Source organism: Nematolebias whitei, chromosome 8 (genome assembly GCF_014905685.2).
Source record: "Nematolebias whitei isolate Nwh7 chromosome 8, NemWhi1, whole genome shotgun sequence".
NCBI classification, from domain to species: domain Eukaryota; kingdom Metazoa; phylum Chordata; class Actinopteri; order Cyprinodontiformes; family Rivulidae; genus Nematolebias; species Nematolebias whitei.
In genome coordinates, this window is record NC_056505.1 from 18,198,826 (window position 1) to 18,218,831 (window position 20,006).

At 38.2% G+C, this 20,006-nt stretch overlaps 1 protein-coding gene across 1 annotated transcript; it reads left to right on the forward strand.

Annotated features, from left to right (window-relative positions):
* The first annotated feature begins 71 nt into the window (after positions 1-71).
* Positions 72-11,613, forward strand: ndc80 (NDC80 kinetochore complex component). Its single transcript, XM_037680071.1, has 16 exons — positions 72-178; positions 2,457-2,540; positions 2,890-3,016; positions 3,398-3,570; positions 6,944-7,046; positions 7,145-7,228; positions 7,419-7,512; positions 7,598-7,698; positions 7,943-8,087; positions 8,315-8,520; positions 8,734-8,883; positions 9,053-9,142; positions 9,261-9,353; positions 9,593-9,723; positions 11,086-11,188; positions 11,485-11,613. The coding sequence occupies exons 1-16, from the start codon at positions 72-74 to the stop codon at positions 11,611-11,613; spliced, it is 1,920 nt and encodes a 639-aa protein (XP_037535999.1).
* The last annotated feature ends 8,393 nt before the right edge of the window (positions 11,614-20,006 follow it).

Consider the following 20,006-nt stretch of genomic DNA (forward strand, 5'->3'; position numbering starts at 1 on the left):
CTATCCAGCTTCTTGTATGAAAATGCGCTGTAGGAATAATAGACCAACATTAAAAATAACTTTCTTTTTTTATGTTTGTGTCCAGTGGAAGGTTGAGCCGAGCAGGATGCAGACCAGATCTGCCCATGCGAGTGCAGGACAACAGCAGGGCCAGCAGCTTGTACGCAACACCACAGAGGTCTGTTGTTTAGCAGACACGCGCGCGCACACACACCACATAAGATCTGGTTTTGAGTCATTTGTTGTCAGTAAAATATCATTATCCACTTGACCGATTTTAATTTCTGGAATCAGTTCAAGATGTATGGAAGTCTATTTCCGCCATGAAAGAACAAATAAAAAGCCCAACAGGAAGTCATAATTACGAGAATAAAAGTCATAATTATGAGTTTTAAAGTCATAATTACGAGAATAAAAATCATAATTATGAGTTTTAAAGTCATAACTATGACTTTTATTCTCGTAATTATTACTTTTAAAAGTTGTAATTATGACTTTAAAACTCAATTATGACTTCCTGTTGGGCTTTTATTTCATAGCGGAAATGGGCTTCGATACTAAATGCTATATAAAGTGGCGATGAAAAGATGTCTACATTACATACCTTTTATTTAAAAGAATTGATGTTTGAAGGCAGAGGGACATGCATTGAATGAATGAATCCATGTGCTATGCAGGAAAACTACCAATGTATGACAGGAAGTTGCATCCCTCTAGAGTCATGGTGTCAGGCAAGGGACAAACTTTGAAATTAAATTAGAAAAGTTGCAATTATGATTTTCATCCATCCATCCATTTTCTTTACCCGTTTATTCCATTTTGGTCACGGGGGTCGCTGGTGCCCATGTCCAGCAATCACTGTGCGAGGGGCGGGGTACACCCTGGACGGGTCGCAAGTCCATCACAGGGCCACATAGAGACAAACGAGACAAACAACCATTCACTCTCTCACTCACACCTAGGGACAATTCAGAGTTACCAATCAGCCTAACATGCATGTTTTTGGTCTGTGGGAGGAAACCGGAGTACCCGGAGAAAACCCACGCATGCACGGAGAGAACATGCAAACTCCACCCAGAGGGACCCCCGGACCGGGATTTGAACCAGGGACCTGCTCGCTGAGAGGCAGCAGCTCTACCAGTTGCGCCACCGTGCTGCCCAAATTATGATTTTAAAAGTTGAAATTATGACTTTTATTCTCATAATTATGACTTTAAAGGTCAAAATTTTGACTTCCTGTTGGGCTTTGGAAAATGGGCTTCCATAAAGATGGCTGCTACAGCAAAGTGTCAAAAATTGCACTAACTCAGTGACTTTTACAGATACTGAGCTAAAACGTGATGTGCTATTAATAGTTCTGCATGTGATCATGCATCGTTATTTTCAAGCTTTGAGTAAAACAGCTACAACTCCATCATGATGATCTCGGACTAAACTGGTATGAAAAGCTGGTGGGTGATATGCATTCCTTCAAGTAATTCTAGACCAGGGGTCTGCAACAAGTTACATAAACAGAATTTTATGGGATGTTATACCCACAACAAAAAAATGACTAGTTTTACGAGTTTTCCTGTCATTTTCTTTTCAAATATTCGGATACTAGTACTAATACACAGAGTAAATTATAATCACTTTTACTTTATGCTTTATTTTTTCAAGGATGCTCAATTTCCTCCAAAATTAAAAAAAAAAAAAAAAAAACCATGCCTGCACAGTTTTTTTTTTTTTTTTTTTTTTTTTTTTTTTAATTGGCAAAATAATCTATATTTTTCTTTACAAGAATCCAGTCTTCTGTGATAGACTTGTGACCTGGACATGGGCACCAGTGACCCCCAGCAACCTGAAAAGAAAGAAGCGAGTAAAGAGGATGGATGGATGGAATTCAGTATTTTCTTTTGCCTTAAAATGTAAAAATATCGATAAACGTTAACAATCATTGGATGTTTTTTGTTTTAAAATTTCACGCCTACTGGCCAGAAAAGCTCCCTCTAACAAACTTAAAGTGGCCCATGGGCCACCAGTTGATAATGACAATTGTAGCAGGTTTTGCGGCTCTGGACACATTTAATTTAGCAAACAAAGGGGCAGAATTGAAATAGCTCTTTTGACCCTAAAGGTTGCAGACCACTGTTCTATCTAGACCATAAATTAGATAATTAGATACTTATACTAGACAGCTAATCACAACGTTTCCAATTCCATTTTTGTTTTATTAGATTTTGTGCCATGTCCCACTTTACTTTGCTTTTGAACATTTCAAATTGTTACTTATGTGTTATGGGCTTGTGTGCTAAAATAAATGAACTCTGCTCCGTTAGGATAGCCTGGGCTCAAAGTGATGTGTGGAAAACATGTTTGTTTGTGAATGTTTTAATAGAGCAGCATAAATTTTGATTAGTAGATTAGCAAGTGGAACACATGGGTCTGTTTACAAGTTAGTGTTTTATTTTTTGCAGTAAACTTCCATCTTTTGGAAAGCTCAGCATGTCGAGACCAGCATCTGTGACCTCTGAAAAGCGAACCAGCTTCTTTGGTGCACGGTAAGTGAACAATATTTAGTTACTGACAAAAATAGTAAGGCTTTCATTTTTTTATATGTAGATATTGAACATCAAATGAGCTAAACAACACAAATTAAATCACCCATAGATTGTACACCTTTAAAATGTTTAATACTATAGTATGAGCTTTTTAAACTTTAGTTTCCCACCACTACCACATTTTTTTATATTTGCCGTGCTTGAAAGTATCAGTGCTAAAAATGATAGGTTTGGGAAAATGTAATGATTCATTTCGTTTGTCCTTTTTAATTGTCGAGGGATTCTGAGTTTAACCAAAATCTTTTACCAATTAGCAAAAGTGGATGTATGTTTTGAATTTTAACCACAGAACTAGTGGAGCTGGCATGCCTCGGAGCAGCATCATGGCAGGGTTTGGAGGAACTGAGAAAATCAAAGATGCCCGACCTCTCCACGATAAGGCGTTTGTTCAGCAATGTATCCGACAGCTGCATGAGGTAAGACATTTGATAGAATTTGACGTTTTTTAATGACACAAAAATGAACCATGTGTACATATTTTTTTGGATTATCTCTTGAAATATTTATATCATAAAGTGGATAATTAAAGTTGCAGTTACAACTACCAGTACATGATCTACCAGATGAGCTTTTTCAATATTCTTAACTTAAGTACTACTTTCAGTGGCACAGTTACTGTATTGGCTTGTTTAAATGTACTGTTTTGTGTGCCTTTTCTCTTTTAAATCATCTTTTTTTTTTATTTTTTTTTTTTCAACTTCTTCTGAATAAATGCTAATCTTGCTGCTTTCTCGCCAAGAGTGGGACAAATGTTGCTCGTTTTGTCCAACTTGATTTTGTTTAAATTTATTTTTCAGTTCCTAACTGAACAGGGTTACCCAGGCACTTTGTCACCCAAAACTCTCCAGTCGCCCTCCACTAAGGAATTTGTGAAGATTTTTGAGTTCATTTACCGCCTGTTTGATCGAACCTTTGAGATGCCTAACTCCAAAGTTGAGGAGGAGGTTCCAGCTCTCCTAAAAGACTTAAGGTAAGAAGACTGTTTCTCCCTAAAATAAACTTGTCCAGATGACATGATTTAAACTTGTATGTTTTTATCTACCTGGATGGCTGGCCTAAAACAGCTGATTGTTATGCATGATGTGGTTACATGTAAACTCCAAAACAGTTATGTAAACAAGGATTTTATTTTTTTTTACTTCGACTTAACATCTGAAAAACTCTGCGTTTCCCCAGCTGACCATGTTTGTGTAAAGGGGCCTAAGGGGCCATTTACACTAGGGGTGTAAATCACCAGCTTTACCACAATACAATATTACATTGATTTGTTTGTATGACAATACGGTTTTTCTCGTTATTACAAAGTCTGTCACGATACAATTTCAATTTTATTCCATTCACAAGTCTACGACAGATATTTTGCGATATCAAATGCCCATCTCATTTACATATAAATAAATTTACAACAACAACAATTCAAATAGGATTTAACCATTTTATTTGTTATTACAGGCATTTAAATAAAAATAAAAAATCATTTTTTTCTTAATTAATGACAAAATAAAAATATATGACCTGTTCAGAACAGTCTCATATTTCTCATGTTTAAGTGCATTTTTTAAACCAGTTAACCTGAAAGTGTCCTGATTACCTTTCAGTTATAAATAAACTAAAATAGATATCGAGCTTGCATAACATGGCTATCAATGCTGTGTTTCTTCTGCAGGTGAACGTCCAAATTTGTTGTTTCCCGAGTATTTTAACTCACACCGGCACCTGTTGCACACGACATGAGTTTTATCTGTTGAGCCGTCCTTCTGTTGGAATCAAAAATATTTGTGAATTTCATTTTCTGTGTTTTCTGCCTCGTCTGCCATGTTGTTGAAGCGGCCGCAGAGCGCAGCGGCGCACAGAAATGGTGACACAGACATGCCTTGGGAATTTCAAAATAAAAGCGTATTTTAAAGGTGACGATATGAATCGATATTTTAGTTTTGCCACAATAATCGATATGTCGATTTTAAATTGATGTATTGTTACACCCCTAGTTTACACACTGCATATTTTGAGTGAAACCGCAGCTTTTCCTCTGTGGTTCGGCTGTTCATTTACACAACACCAGCCCCTGCCCTCTCTGAATCTGGAGGTTTTTGAACCCAGGTCTCAGGAGTGGAGATTTTCGGCAAAACCCCCGTTTAGGTGTGGAAGCACATGCGCACTACAAGTGTATATTTCACGCATGTGCGCACCAACGGCATATTTCTATCAACAGCAATGGAGCCAGAGTATAACAATCTGCTTTCTGTGCTACAACTGATGGAATATATTTTGGGTCTCGTAGTTAATCTACGCTGGAATGTAGCTGCTGCGACCGACATCTGTGTTGGAAGAGACGCCAGTCGGACCGGGTTCGAAATTGCTGTGTTGAACGAGCTGTCGAGGCACACGTATATTTCACGCGTCGTGCTGGAGTATAACATACTACATGTGCTAAATAATAACAGTAACAATAAACAGTATTTCTGTTAGTGTTGAGAAATTTAATGAAGCTATCTGAGCTAAATGAAGCTACCTGGACATTATGTGATTCAAGTTATGTGATTTAAACGACGCAAAACATATTGTGTGTTATTAAAGTTGAAAATGAAGACAGCAGGTTAAATTTTTATTTATTTATTCAACACCACAAACTGTTGGTCACAAAAACACTGATAAGAAAACTGAAAACTATTATTATTTTTTTTTATTCTCATCCCCAAAATGTCCCCCGGGCGCTTTCAATAGCTGCCCACTGCACCACCTGGTGGTGGATGGGTTAAATGCAGAGACTAATTTCGCCATTGTATGGAAACATACAGTGCTGACATTGTGATGACATTATTATTATTATTATTATTTAACCAGGCAAATCCCTTTTGAGATCACAGATCTCTTATGCAAGGGAGGCCTGAACCTGACGGCAGTTTAACATGCATGTTTTTGGTCCTCCCAAAACGGGAGTACTGCAGAGGTGTGAAATGCTCCGCAAGTGTGAAGTCGCACATGTGCACTACAGGTGGCTGCAGTCAGTTTTTCTGCACTAACAGTTATAATAAATGGCAGAGAGCAGTGTTTTTTTTTTTTTTTTTTGTGCTACTCACTCTTTTTCATCATGTAGGAACAAAACTACCGTAATAAAATCCAGGGTCCAAAGAGACGTTGGTGTATACGTAACTGTGATCATACAGACACTGTATGTGCGATGAATGCAGCTGAGCCCGGCATCAGGGTAACCAGATCAATTTAAAAAGTCTTATTTACCCCCTCCTTTTTTATGCACGTTCACCGAACACAGCGGACACCTCATCTTACAAGACGCCTTCTCAAAAATCGTTATTTTTACCTTAACTGTTATGTGAGTTAAAGCAACTACTTATTTGGCAACCCGACTGACATGGAAACTGCAGCATTTTCGTGTAAACCCGCTCTTTTTTTGTTTATTATTCTCGATAAACACTGAAAAAACATCAACGAGGTTCTTCTTGTGTAAACAGAGCCTGAGTATGTTTCAGTGTCTCAGACTGAAGAAGACTTTTGGCTATGTTTACATGCGCAAAATTCTTTGACCAAATTGAAATGTTTTCAGATAAAATAATCCAAATGTATCGTTTACATGGACACAATTCATTCACAACGAGTATTTACATGCAGCTGACTTTTATTCATAGAAGTACTGACATGCACAGAGTGGTAAACTCCTTTAAAAAAAAAAAAACACAGAAGAAGTTCTACTTCCGTTTTACTTCTGGGATCATGAACGCACCGGTAAACAAACCTAAGAGCCTAAAATGGACCCACGCCAGGTTTTAATGACGGTGGAGACGTTACTGCACTCCCCGATTGAGCTCCAGGTAATACAGATAATTTTGAACTCTTTCAAAGTTTCTAGTAGAAATGTGTCGCTCACTGACAAGTTTTGCTTCCTCAACATATTAGCATCTAGCCAGGCAGAAATACGTGAGGTTGACAAGTCGCACATGCGCAGCCTGATCAGTTTTCCACGATCTGAAAAAAATGAACAGATTAAGTGTTTACATGCACACCGTTCGGATTATGAATCGGCATAAACCACCCCTCTCATTCAGATTACAAATTCATTCGGATCGAGCTGAATCAACAAAGAATAATCGAGTGGGGTGTTTACATGACTCTTTTTTTATTCCAAATGGCCGTCTGGTTACTTATGTCCATGTAAACCTAGCTAAAGACGAAACGTTTCAACAAAGAAGAATCCGTTCAGAGGACCTGACTTAACCTTGTTAAATAACTTCACGGAGTACATTTTGTTTCTTGTGAGCCTTTGACTGTTTCTCTTCAGTTAAATAGCATTGCTAATTCTTCCCCTCTCCTGTGTCTTATTAAAGGTATCCGTTTGTGCTCTCCAAGTGTTCCATGTATTCTGTTGGAGCTCCTCACACATGGCCTCAGGCCCTTGGTGCGCTCATGTGGCTAATTGATACTTTCAAGGTGAGACGCAGAGAAAATGATCTGAAAGAGGGTAGGATGAATCAAAGTTCATTAAAGTGAATGTTTTCAGTCTAATCGTTAGTCTGACTGTGTTTTAGATATGGAGTTTTTCTAAGCAGGAGCTGCCGTTTTCGGACTCCTGTGAAGATGGCAACAATATTGACGTGCCCGAGTATAGCAAGGTATTCTAAAGTTAAGAGAGAGAGTGTGTGTGTGTGTGTTCCTGAAAGCAAACACAAGGATATCGTCTTGCATAATTACGCTTTGTGTTTCAGTCTATTTCTATTTTAAAACCAATGCCTACAATAGACCTTGTAGTCCCTTTTTATTAAAAATCGATGTTTAGTGTTTTAATTTTTATTTTATATTCAGCTGTTCCTAGAATGCACATATGAGACGTATGCCAAGTTCATGCAGGGGCAGGATACGTTTGAGCAGGACGACGAGGCATTCCTTTCCAAACTGAGTAAGCTTCACATTTTATTCATTTTTATTATTTCTTTTGTTAACGTGTTTTAACCTAAGTTTGCGTTTTGAACTTGTTTCCACAGAGAAGCTGTACAATGTTGACGAGGCCCTGCTGCTGTCCATGGAGGAAAAGAACAGAATCCTCAGTGAAGAGGTCAGTCGTCTGGAAAAAGAGAGTCAGACGGTAAGATGTTTCACTATAAACACATTCCTGTGCACACTTTATTTTCACATGAATATATTTGTGTTAAGGTATACAGCAAGGATTATTTATTCAAGTTATTTGAAAGTGTAAACGTAAACAGCCTAATGTTCAAAATGCGCCTCGTTTAAAAATGAGACATTTATGGACAAAAGATGGAAGATTTTACTGGTTTGAAGCTTAACGTTGCCGAGTTCAGACTTTCTCTCTCTCGCTCCGTCCACAGGACCGTCTAATGACAAAGAGGATGGAGAAGATGAAGCTGCAGTCCGACTTGAAGAAACTTCAGAGTTATCGAAGCAGCCTCGACGCGTTTAAAGCCAACCTGGAGATCAAGGCTTCAAACCTGAACGATGAATTGGGGATGACTGGTAAATATGGACGACCGTTTTTCTTGCGTAGTTGAGTATTTATTTTGTCTTTGAGCACATCCTGAAGTCTGGATCAGCACCTGTGTGGTCCTGTATTACCAACTCAGTGCTGAAGAGTCCACAGCAACTTTTACATCCATTCAATCTCCCGGCTGCAGTAACACAGTCAATTTATCCTTCACTAAAAATGCTTCTGTATCCCATCCTGATTTATTATTTTAATTCAGTCAGTCTTCTGGAATCCCTGAAACGTGAGAAGGATAATCTTCAACAACAACTGGAGAATCAAAAGTTTACTCCAGCTGACGTCGAGAGGATTAACGCTGAGAAACGGGAACTTCAGCAGACCATTGCTGGTCTCAGCAAGTCTCTTGAGGAAGCTGAGCAGCATAAATGGAATGAAGAAATTGCCCTTTCAAGGGTGCAAGAAAAGGTACTTCGTTTGTGGAGTTAAAGCAGGCCAGTATATGAATGGGTTGTTCGCTAAAACTTTGTTGCAAGATTCTTCGGCGTATGTTGAGTATCAAATATTCCCAGCAGTCGTGCACATACAGGACTTTTTTTTTTTTTTTTGTCTTTCCTCTTTGCTCCTCTTTTGCTATTTACCTGTATTTATTTTTACTTTTGTCATTTCCTTTGATTCCAGGCAGAGCTGAAGCTGACAGAGTACCACAAGTTGGCACGAAAACTCAAGCTGATACCTCAGTCTGCAGAAAACGCCTGTGGTCACAATTTTGAGATTAGTTCCTTCAAAGGTGCACCCGGCAGTATCATTCAACATAATGCACAGACACAGGTACTTCCGTCTGATGATCCCCTTCACAGAACCATGATTTGATCTGGGTCAGTTTTAAGAAAACTGAACACCTTCTATGTCATTGATTACTAGTTGTAACGTTGAAGATGAAACTCTGTAGAAATCATATTTTGGATCACTAAAGTTTTTTTGGGTTGTATGTACGTAGATGCTTCTGAGAAAGCTGGTCAGTGACGTAGAGGAGGAGAATAGTCGGTTAGCCAACGTGAAACTCAGCCTGGAGGAGTCCATTGAACAGGTAACGAGATTTTTATTACTCCAGTTTACTTGTTTCAGTACGTACTGCATTTAGCACGAACAGCCGCATCTTTGTTAGATTTTATTGTGGCTCTAAAATGCAATTTTTTGTCTTTCAGGTAACTTCCAACATCACAGAGAAGTCCAATGAACTCGAGCAGCTCAGAGAGCAGATCCGTAAGTTGGATGAACGACTGGAAGCTAACATGCAGGTAAAGTTCATTTGAACTTTTCACTAAATTAAAACGTCTTTAATTTTCTTTTTTTTTTATGTACTTTTGCTGCTAACATCCACCATATGTGTGCCTTTATTTATCTATGCCTTCTTTTAAGATTGTCTACTCTTGTCATCATTCTTCGTTCAAAACAGGTCTCTCTTGTAAACGAGTCCTCGAGGCTCAATGAGACTAACCTGTATAAATAAAGGTTGACTGAATATTTATTTGCACAGGAGCTAGCCCGGGAAGAGCAGAACTGGGCAAAAGAGATGGAGTCAGTGGAAAACCACCGCAAACATCTTGAGGAGAAAGTTAATTATGGTTATCATGAGGCTGTGCGTCAGCTGACGGCAACACAGCAGAAGTAAGTGAATTTATCAGCAACACGTTTGCATAGTGTGCACATTAGAGAGGAGTAAAGGAAGACATATTTGTGAAGAGAACTCATCCATCGTTATACAGGGGCTCCATGTTCCACTATCACCCTCTTAAAATGTGGTTATTACAAGCATCACTCAGCCCTCTGTGAATAACAAGCGGCCGTCAGGGCACTAACGATCAATTGTTAGTCTGATGGTTCTTTTACATGTGAATGTCGCTGTTTTTGTTTCGTTTTTTTTTTACATCATTTCTTTTATTTACTTTTCATTTTATATGCTTTTATGATTGTTGTTGTCTGAACCTCATCTGTGTTCTTTGCTTAAAACAGGTCTCTTGTAAAAGAGTTTTTACATCTCCAGTGAGACTAATCTGTATAAATAAAGGATGAATGAATGAAAAATAGCTAGTTCTGGCTGTTTCAACAAAGAATCCATCCAGAGGACCTGACCTGTTAGATGTTTGCATACAGATTTTCTTGTCCCCCCCGGCTGGTTTCACTCAGAATGTTGACTCGGTGTCTTGAAAGTGCACGGTTTTATCTTAGTCCTGTTCTTTTTTTTTAGTCTTGTTAGGAGTTGGTTTGTGTGTGAACTACCACTGGTTTTATGATTGCCTGATTATTTTTTTAACAAGTCAGGTTAACAAACAAAAAATAGAAACCTTTTCTGAACCTAACGCTCATACTGTGTTAAGTCGCCTGTTGTTTTATTGACATCTTCATATTTTTCTTATTTTTGATTACTCTGGGAGTACAGTTACACACCTTCCTAGTCATGTCCTGATGCATGCTCAATAATCCAGGTAGATGGGCTGCATGGTGGCTCAGTTGGTAGAGCTGTTGCATCTCAGCGAGAAAATCGACAATTCCAATCTCAGCAGGGGGCCTTTCTGGGTGGAGTTTGCATGTTCTCTCTGTGCAGCATCCGTGTTTATTCCAGGTACTCCGGTTTCCTCCTACAGACTAAAAACATGCATGTTAGGCTGATTGGTAACTCTAAATTGTCCCTAGGTGTGAGTGAACGAGTTGTTTGACCCCCATGACCCAAACAGGTAAAGATAATAGATGGATGAATGAATCTAACAAGGTTGAGTCAAGTCTTCTGGATGGATTCTTCTTTCTGAAATGTTTCACCTTTTGTCCAAACGACTTCAGTCCAAGTCGGTTTTCTTCAGTCTTAAAAGACAAAACATTTCAACAAAGAATCCGTCCAGAGGACCTGACTCAACCTCGTTATATTCCTAGTCGTGGTTTATCCTTAATGTTTTTTCTTTATTTTAAGCCTTTTTTAACAGGACAATAAAGAAGCTTTGCACTCTTAATAACTTGTGATTGTCTTCTCTCAAGGTATCATTTGGTGCTGCAAGAGACAATAGAAGAAAAACGAATAGTTGCCAACAATCTCACTTCCATATTTACCACCGCTGCCAACCACCTGTCAGTTACTGAGGTACAGTTCAACAATTTCTTTCCTTGAAGCTAAACCTAACAGAACGAATGAAGGAAAACTGTGGAGCCCCTAAGTGGATATTCAAGAGAAATATTAATTTTTTTTTTTTTTTTTGTGCACACAAGACTTTATTTTCCTCCCTCCAGTTTTTCCTCTGGGCCTCTGTATAAAAGTACACATTTTTCTAAACGCAAATATTGAATTGAACTTGAAAACAAAGACACGGTTTTGTAGATTCAGCATTATTTTAGTTCATGGCTGTTTGCTCACTGTGTCTTGTTGGTTTTGTCTCACAGAAGTGCATGGAGGAGCTGCACAGCAAGGTGCAGCGCATCACCTCCAAGGCTGTGGAGGAGGACAAGGCTGCTGTTCAGCAGCTGAAGGAAACATTGAGGAGCTTCAAGGCAAAAGCAAATATTTTATAGAGGGAAGCAGCAAGATGAAGACCTGCTGGTCTTCAAAACAGTGGATTTTCCTCCAGCTTTTGTTTTTAGATTGTTCTTTTTTTGTTACAATAAATGATTTATTTTACATTGTTGGTATTTACACGTGAAATTAAACTTGTTTTAGAAACATTTTTCCTGCTAAACTGTCTAGTTATTGAACTGCATTATTCAGTTTCTTTTGGGAGCTCTTCCGAACTTCTACAGTGATTAAAACAAACAACCCAGTACCACCTGCTTTATAGCAACAAATGTTAATGTTTCTGTTCATAATTTGCATGTTTTTGTCAGTCGTCTGCATACTTAGTGCTATTTTAGCTATTTTATCAAAACATTCAGCTCATTCAAAACGTACTATTAAAACATCCCAACATTTTTCAGTCAGGTCATCTGGACAATTTCTTCTTTTTTTTTTTCTGAAACGTTTCACCTTCTATCCAGAAGGCTTCATCAGTCAAGGAAACACACAACACAAAACTGATTATTCCCCCAACAGATTACTCCAAAGTGGAACAAATCAGTTATGTTGGTGCTAAGATGGTGTCTTATTTTTTTTTTTGGTTTTGAACCAGTTTGACATGACTGTCGACGAGGAAGAGGGCCAGCACAAGAGGAGTGGGCGTGCCAAAGACACCATCTTAGCACTGTGTTAAAATGTTTTGTCTTTAATCCAAAGGACTAAATCAGTCTAAGGAGCCACAACAAACTGTCCCATAAAGTTGGATTTTTTTACCTGGATTATTGAGAATGAACTTTGATATTTTAAGCCACTTTGGCCATGGCTGCTTCCGACGAGTCAACGGGGGAGAGAGTGGACTCTAGAAACCATCTTATCAAACTGGTGAATGTGAGCATGCTACTTGTGGGACTGAGTTTGTTGTGGCTCTTCGGACTGATGAAGTCCTTTGGATGAAAGATGAAACTGTTTTTAACACAAACCGTCCAAAGGACCTGACTTAACTGTTGGAAACAAGTGTAGACCACATTTGAGATGCCGAACACGTTTAAAGTTTTTCAAGCAGAAGTGTCGTCTAAATTTAAATCCTAAAACTACACATCATCCCAGTACAGTAGCATTGGTCACTTCGAACATTTGCAAAGTGCACTGTGGTTGTAAGAAATGTTTTGGCTGATGTGAGGAGAGGAGGTACATTTTCATCTTTAAATCACTTTTTGGTCTGCTGCCTTCATGCATCTCCTACATGTCTTTGTGAGTGCAGCTACAGCGTGCGCTCTCAGGACATTATTACCTGCAGTGTTCCCTCTGTGAGAACTGAACTAGGCAGAAGGGCCTTCTCCTACTCCGCTCCTGTTTCTTGGAATATCTTACAAAAATATCTGAAGCTCTTGACCTCGAAGTGGTTTCAAACATCTGTTAAGTTCCTGGCAAAACCAATGAAGACGTGTTCCAGTTTTTAGTTTCCTACATCGCTTTATAATTAGCTATTTTTTTTTGTTGCTACTTTTCCTTTTAATCATCCTTTTAATTACCATTTTATTTTCACTTGTTAAAAAAAGCATCCTTTATGATTGTCGTCGTCACTGTTAAAATTCAGGTCTCTTGTAAATGAGTCCCTGAGGCTCAATGGGATTAACCTGTATAAATAAAGATTGAATGAGGTGACCATGAGTAGCTCCACACAGGGGGAATGAAACTGATGGATAACTTCCAACACTGGACTGTGTGGACATGAGGAGAGGCTGCGTTAAGCCACAAGTTAACAGCTTCAGAGACCTAACTCGCCTAAACAGATCAGTGTTTATCAGGTTTAGTAAGCATTTTAAAATGACTGAATGAATATTTGAGTATCTCTTGGAGATGCATAAATGTGCTTCTTTACATTTCATTCTTTTCCTCTGACCCTCGTTCTGTGTGGACCGTTTGCCTCATGGTTTGTTTTTCACAGCGCTCCCATGAATCCTTAACACGCCGTGTGTTCCTGATCTGATGCAGAGGAAGCCAACATGACCTGGCTGAGGAGAAAAGCTTATCTCTTAAAGGGTTTGTGTGTTTCTGTGTCTGATTGAAGAAAGCTGGAAAACGATGATGGCGTGGAGGATCTGAGCACAAGAACTTTAAATCAGAGGCTGTTTTGTTCTGTAACAAGAGACAGACAGACGCAGCAGGTCACCGAGGTGTGGATGTGTTAATCCCATGTATCCACTAAATTCATCAGTTCTACACGTGAAAACATAATGGGTGATGACAAATGGAGACATCTAGCTCCCTTATGGTTTTTCTCGTCACAACACACCATCGTGTTGCAGGAATCTTCCTTAGACTTTCACCCTCACTGGCTCTGGCATTTTGCTTTCTGTTCCAAGCTCTAATTGCCTCCAGATTTGGAAGACAAGTCAACTTCTCTAAATGCTGTGTGGTAAACATACACACAGAGAAATGGTGCAACTCTTGTAAAACTATGCTTTCTGTTTTCTCAACACTAAAAACAGTCACTAAAAAAAAAAAAAAAATCAGAAATTTCAAATTAGTCATCTATGTGCAACATAAAGATATTTGTTTAAGACAATTTGTACAACCCCTATGCCAAAAAAAAAAAAAAGGTTAATGTAATGTAAGAGTAAATAAAAACAATGCAATGATACACAAATCTCATTTTATTCACTATAGAACTAAACACATTAAATATTGACATGATCATTTAGAATTTTCTGGCAGTAAAACGTCTAAAAAACTTGGACACAACCATTTTTATCACTGAAACGTTGCCTTTTCTTTTGACAACCCTCTGTAAACATGAAGAGACCAGTATGAAATGTCTCTTGTCTGGTGTAGCATTCTAGCTCTTCAAGAGTCCTGGGTCTTTGCTGGATTTTTCATTTCATGATGGATAAAATGTTTTCTAATGCTGAGAGGTCTGATCTACAGATAGGCTAGTCTAGCACCCAGACTGTTTTTTTTTTTTTTACTAGGAGGCCATGCTGTTGTATAATGGATTCAGTATGTGGTTAGGATAGTCTTGCCAAATATGCAAGACCTTCCTTAAAAGAAGTTGACAACTGGATGGGAGCTTATGTTGTTCTAAAACCTTCTGCCTTGGCTTTTCCAGATGTGTAAGCTACCCATGCCATCCACTAATGCACCCCTATACTATCAGAGAGGCAGACTTTTGGATGGTGCAATAATTACAGAATGGCTGGAACTTCTTCTCTTTAGTACAAAACAAAAATAAGCATGTCGTTTGAACAGTTTCCACTGTGAGTCAGTTAATTTTAAACAATTTTTGCTCCAGAGAAGATAACATTTCTATATGGTGTTCACATTTGACCTCTTCTTTGCGTGCTACAGCTTTAAGCTGCATTTATGGAAGGCACATCAAATCGTGTTTACAGACAATGATTTGCAGAAGTGTTCCTGAGCCCAAGCAGTGATGTCTATATCAGAATCAGACCTGTTTTTAATGCAGTCCCACCTGAGGGCTCTGACTGGTCAATCACAATAAAGCTAAAATATATTTGGAGAGTGCAAAACATTTTTCTGACAATAATCCCAACAGCAACAAAGGTAAATGTTTATTTCCTGTTCGAAGTGAGATCTAGTGAAAAATGTGCTCTCTTCTCCATGATAAAGATGTTTTGATCTGATGACAAAAGAAAACATGTATTTATCACCTTCTTCTATTTGCAACAAGAAGCTTTTGTCATTATTAATGTCTGTGCTTACAAGCAGATTGCATCTGAATGTTCGTTTTTCTCACAGTTGGATAATGTGTGTGAGTGAAGGGGAGTGCAGGTGATAGTGCTGTATCAGATTTCCCTCAGTTTGTCTCACTTTGTTACGACTGGATCGGGGTTATTAAGGCACCACAAGAGGTCCTGAGAAGGCTGTACTAGAAGACGGAAGGTCATGAAGAGGTTGCAAACTAGCTCTGAGTCAGAGGTTTGAACTGTGACTCATTTTCTGGTTTTGGAGGATTTATTACAGAGTTTGTTCACCTCAAAGAGGAAGCAGATGTTTGTCATGGAATCAAACACTTGTCTGCAAATGTTGGGAATGTTTGGGATTTTACACACTTTATCCAGCGGCAGGCGAGAATAATTAGACACACTGATCTTTTACCCTTTTACAAACCTGCTTTTTTTATTTTGCTAGCTGATGAGCTCTGTAGAGTGAGTGATGTTAAGTGTATTTAGGAAAAAACACACTTAACATGGGTTTGCGCTCAGTAAATGGAGGTCTTTGCTTTTATAAATTAAAGAAAAGTAGAGAAATTGCATTTCCTATGAAAATACAGTGTGAATGCTTATTGCAGAAGAACTTGCTGAAAAACAGCTGAAATGGGCTAAGAAACATGCTGAAACATAGCTGAAAAGGTAGAACAAGTGTAAATCAGCAGGTGTAAGAAAGAACCCAAAAGTTGAAATGAGTGCAAAAAATATGGAATTGGTCGAAAAAGCTAATATTAGCATAAAAACAGCTAATTAGGAGCTGAAATAACTGAAACTAGCTGAAATAAGCTGAAAGGAACAAGCTGAAAGCAGCAGAAATAATTTAATTAGGCTGAAAGTAGCAGAAATTACCATGAAAAACTTGAATTTATCTGAAAACAGCTGAAATGAGCTAAAATATGCTAAAAAAAAAATAAAAAAAAAAAAAGCTAGACAAAAAGGTAGAACAGGCGTAAATTAGCATAAGACGATGGAAAGAACACGTTTGACCAATTAGGCTGAAAGAAGCAGAAATGAGCACAAAAAAGTAGAAATTTCTTGAAAAGAGTTGAAATTTGCATAAAACCAGTTGAGAAGTAGCTAAAAATGCAGAAAAAAGCTTAAATTACCAGAAGGAAGTATAGAGAGAACACATTTTTGCTGAATTGGGCTGAAAAAAGTTTAAATGAGTGCAAAAAAAAGTGGAATTAGCCAAAAAAGCTAAAATAAATAGCATAAAAATTGTTAAATAGTAGCTGAAATAGCAGAAAAAAAGCTTAAACTTGCAGAAATAAACTGAAAGAATCATCACAAGCTGAAATTAGCATTAGAATTACAAAAATTTTGTATTTAGCAGAAAGAATCGGAGAGGAGCGCAAAACCACTGAAAAAACAGCCGAACGTAGCTGAAAAACTGTTTGTTTTCACAAAGAAGCTGAAAGAAGCTGAACCAGAACAAAATGTGAAAGGAGCAGTAAAAGGTTTTAAAAAGATCTAAAGATTTAAAGGATTTGTCTATGAAGAAAAATGGTAGAAAAAGCTAAATATGTCAAAAAGCCAAAGTTGCACCAATATCTATATCAAAGCACCCTTCTCCTGAATGAGCTGAACGTTTTGATATATGATTTGTTGAAATGGCACAAACATTGTGGAAAGATGCTGAAAAACATATGGAAGAAAAATGGATCAGTGTGAATGCTTCATAAACATTCACACTATTAATGTTAAGTCCCCCATGAACTAAGTCTTTTTAAATCAGAGAAATTCTGTTATACTTTCTAGCAATCCATGTTGAAAACATTAATAAGTTTGACAATAAACAGTTATATTCGTTTGTGTTTGATCACACTTTGCTTCACAACAGCTTCTGAGCCACATTGTCACTGACTGAAGAGAAGTTGGTAAATTATGACCCCAAAATATTGCATTTTTAGTCCTCTGATTATTTCAGCTCTGTTCTTCTGTTTTTTCCTCATCAAGTATTTGTTTAAGACAAAAGGTCTTGAATGATGTCTTCTTTAACACATTCTGCTCTCTTGTATCCGCTGAGGGTTAAGGAGTTCAAAGGCCTCACTGTGCATTTTTTACACACCACTGGGGTGTTTATAGAAGGAGCAGGAGGCTCCTCTCTGCAGCACCCAGAAACACATGAACACGAGCGTAATGTGCATTTACAGTCCCAAACACAAGAGATACAGACTTGCCAAGCTGTCTGTTTCTTCTCAGGAAGAGAACGCAGAGTAAGAAAACAGAAGCTGGGAAGACATTAATGTGTGAAGCGACGGGACGACTGGGGGATGTGAGGAAGAGGAGGCAGGGGGTGTAAAGATGGAGGACGGATAGAGCATCAGGGAGGGATAGAGGATAAATAATGGGTTTACTTCCTGGGGTTACCCACACAAACCAGTTCTGTGTTTACAGAGGAGACTGGAGCAGTTCCACTCTGTACCTTAGCAGAGCTTCTTGACAGTGGCACGAGTAAACAACGAGAGATTAAACCCTGGCATGTTGTCGATGTATGCCCTGCACATTTTGTAACACTCGTCACCTTTATAACCCCACAAACAGCTGCAGTGTGATGTCAGAACTGACAAATTCACACTGAAATAAAACTGCTATACAACGGTACATAAGTGGAAAAAAGTCATTAAAGTTCAGATTTTTTTTTATTTCAGCCGACAATGTAGCTGTTGCACAACTTTGCACTAGTGTTTAATGTTTAACGTTTTTCTGATTTAAAGTCTTTAGTTTAACCAAAGCAACATCCGAGTCAGATTTATACACGTTTTTCTCTCTGTCCACAATTCTACAAATTTTCCAGAAAAACCAAATTGCAGTCAAACACATTAAAACTAAATGTTAATACTTTAAGAAACAATTTGCATAAAGGCTACTGAGGATTTCAACAAAACAAAACAAAAAAGCAGAGACTATTTAAATGCTGCTTTGCCTGGTTCCTCGTTCCAGTTGTCTGTTGGTTCAGAGATTTTGAAGTGGGGTTCTGTAAAAAAGATGTAAATATCTTACCTGTTGTAGATAGCCCTTTGTTTGCTTTAATTCTAGCTGGATCAGCAAGGTCATGGCTAGTTGAGACCAAGGTTGGATACAGGTAATGTAACATGTTTGTGTTCATACTGGGGAGTTTCTTTGATGATGTCATTCAGGATCAGTCATCTCAGCAGCTTGTGTTTAACGTGCTGTCTCCATAAAGTGGACGGTTTGAGCAGAAGAAGCACAGTTTGCTCTGTCTGTGTCTTGACATCACACTTTAACAGTGACAGAAACAAACAAGAAATACCGCCTTCAATCAGTCTGTCAGTATTAAGCTGCTCCTTTGCGTGGAGTACCGGTAGTTTTTTTTTTTAGAAGAATCAAAGATTGTTCAGATCTCCTATAGACACTTCTGACAAAACTGAACTGCCAAGGTTAAAATATTAACAATATGTTTTGAACGCTATTTAACTACCGGTAATAGGAACACTGATGTTCAATAAATTGTGTCAGACGTAGTAAGTACTCAAATTTCATCACAAATTTAAAGTTTATTGCCTTATTTTCATTGCTATAAAGAGCAAGCAAACATGAATAAAACCATGCAGGTGTAAATTACAGAGCCTGCAGACGTTCCTCTTAAATGAAAAGACAACAATGCAGCGCAGGCGTGATGCAGAGCCACAATGATGCAAAGCCTGTTCTCTTGTTTCACATGAATATTTGAACCACCTGACACCTTTCACACAGCAACATGCTGCTGATAATGTCATGGTCACGCCTGCAACTAGTTGGGTTAAATAAATTACAAACTATGGTTAGTTTAATCAAAGCATAATAGATGTTGGAGAGATAGAAAGTTGTGCTGTCTCCTGTCTAAATCATATTCCATCTGTAGTCAGGTTGTTAGTCTAATATTGTGTTTTTTGTGGTAATAGGGATGAGTGGGGAGCCTCCAGTCAATGGTCCAGACTCAGACTTTAGTGAAGGTATCAGTTGATGATCAGCAGGGTGTTTACAGGGTCGTAGTAATCCCTCCTGGTTCTGCTGTGTTGCAGAAAATGTTTTTCTGCACAGGCCAGGCCTCTGTTTTTGGGTCGATGCTGTATGAATCTTTAGTCAAGGAGCAAATTTCATCAGCTCTGATTTGAAGATGTTAGCACTTGGAGCTTCTTTTGATCTGTAAACAAGATAAGACTGGGTTTATATTGGGCCCTTATTGAACTTTTTTCGTCTTTGATGTCTTTTTTCACCTTCTTCAGATGTCTCTGCAACTCTTCTTCTTCTGTAGCTTCAATAAGTTGCCTGCAAATTCCTCACGAAGACACAAATTTGTATTTGAGTTTCTATTATTGTTCTTTCCAACACAACACAAGAATTGTGCCGCTCAAGGTGGCTGCATTTTGGAGTAGCTCTCTTACATTCATTCTGAGATTTTGCTTATGAAAACTTTAATTACTCATTTTTCTGGATGTAAATCATTTTTTTTCCAATGATTACTTCCTCTGGTATCAGATGTTCAGCCGGTGGAAGAATTTTTACTGAAACCTTTTTACTTTTAGACAATTGTTATGATGCGTAACCATAATAACAAGGTGGTTTTCTACAACTGGGAGCAGCTGATTAACATCTAAAAAGCTCAAGTAAGGCCTCAACTACAGCCCCAAATCCCAAATGAGTTGAAAAGGAGGTGCCATGGATGCATTCCCGTCTTCCTG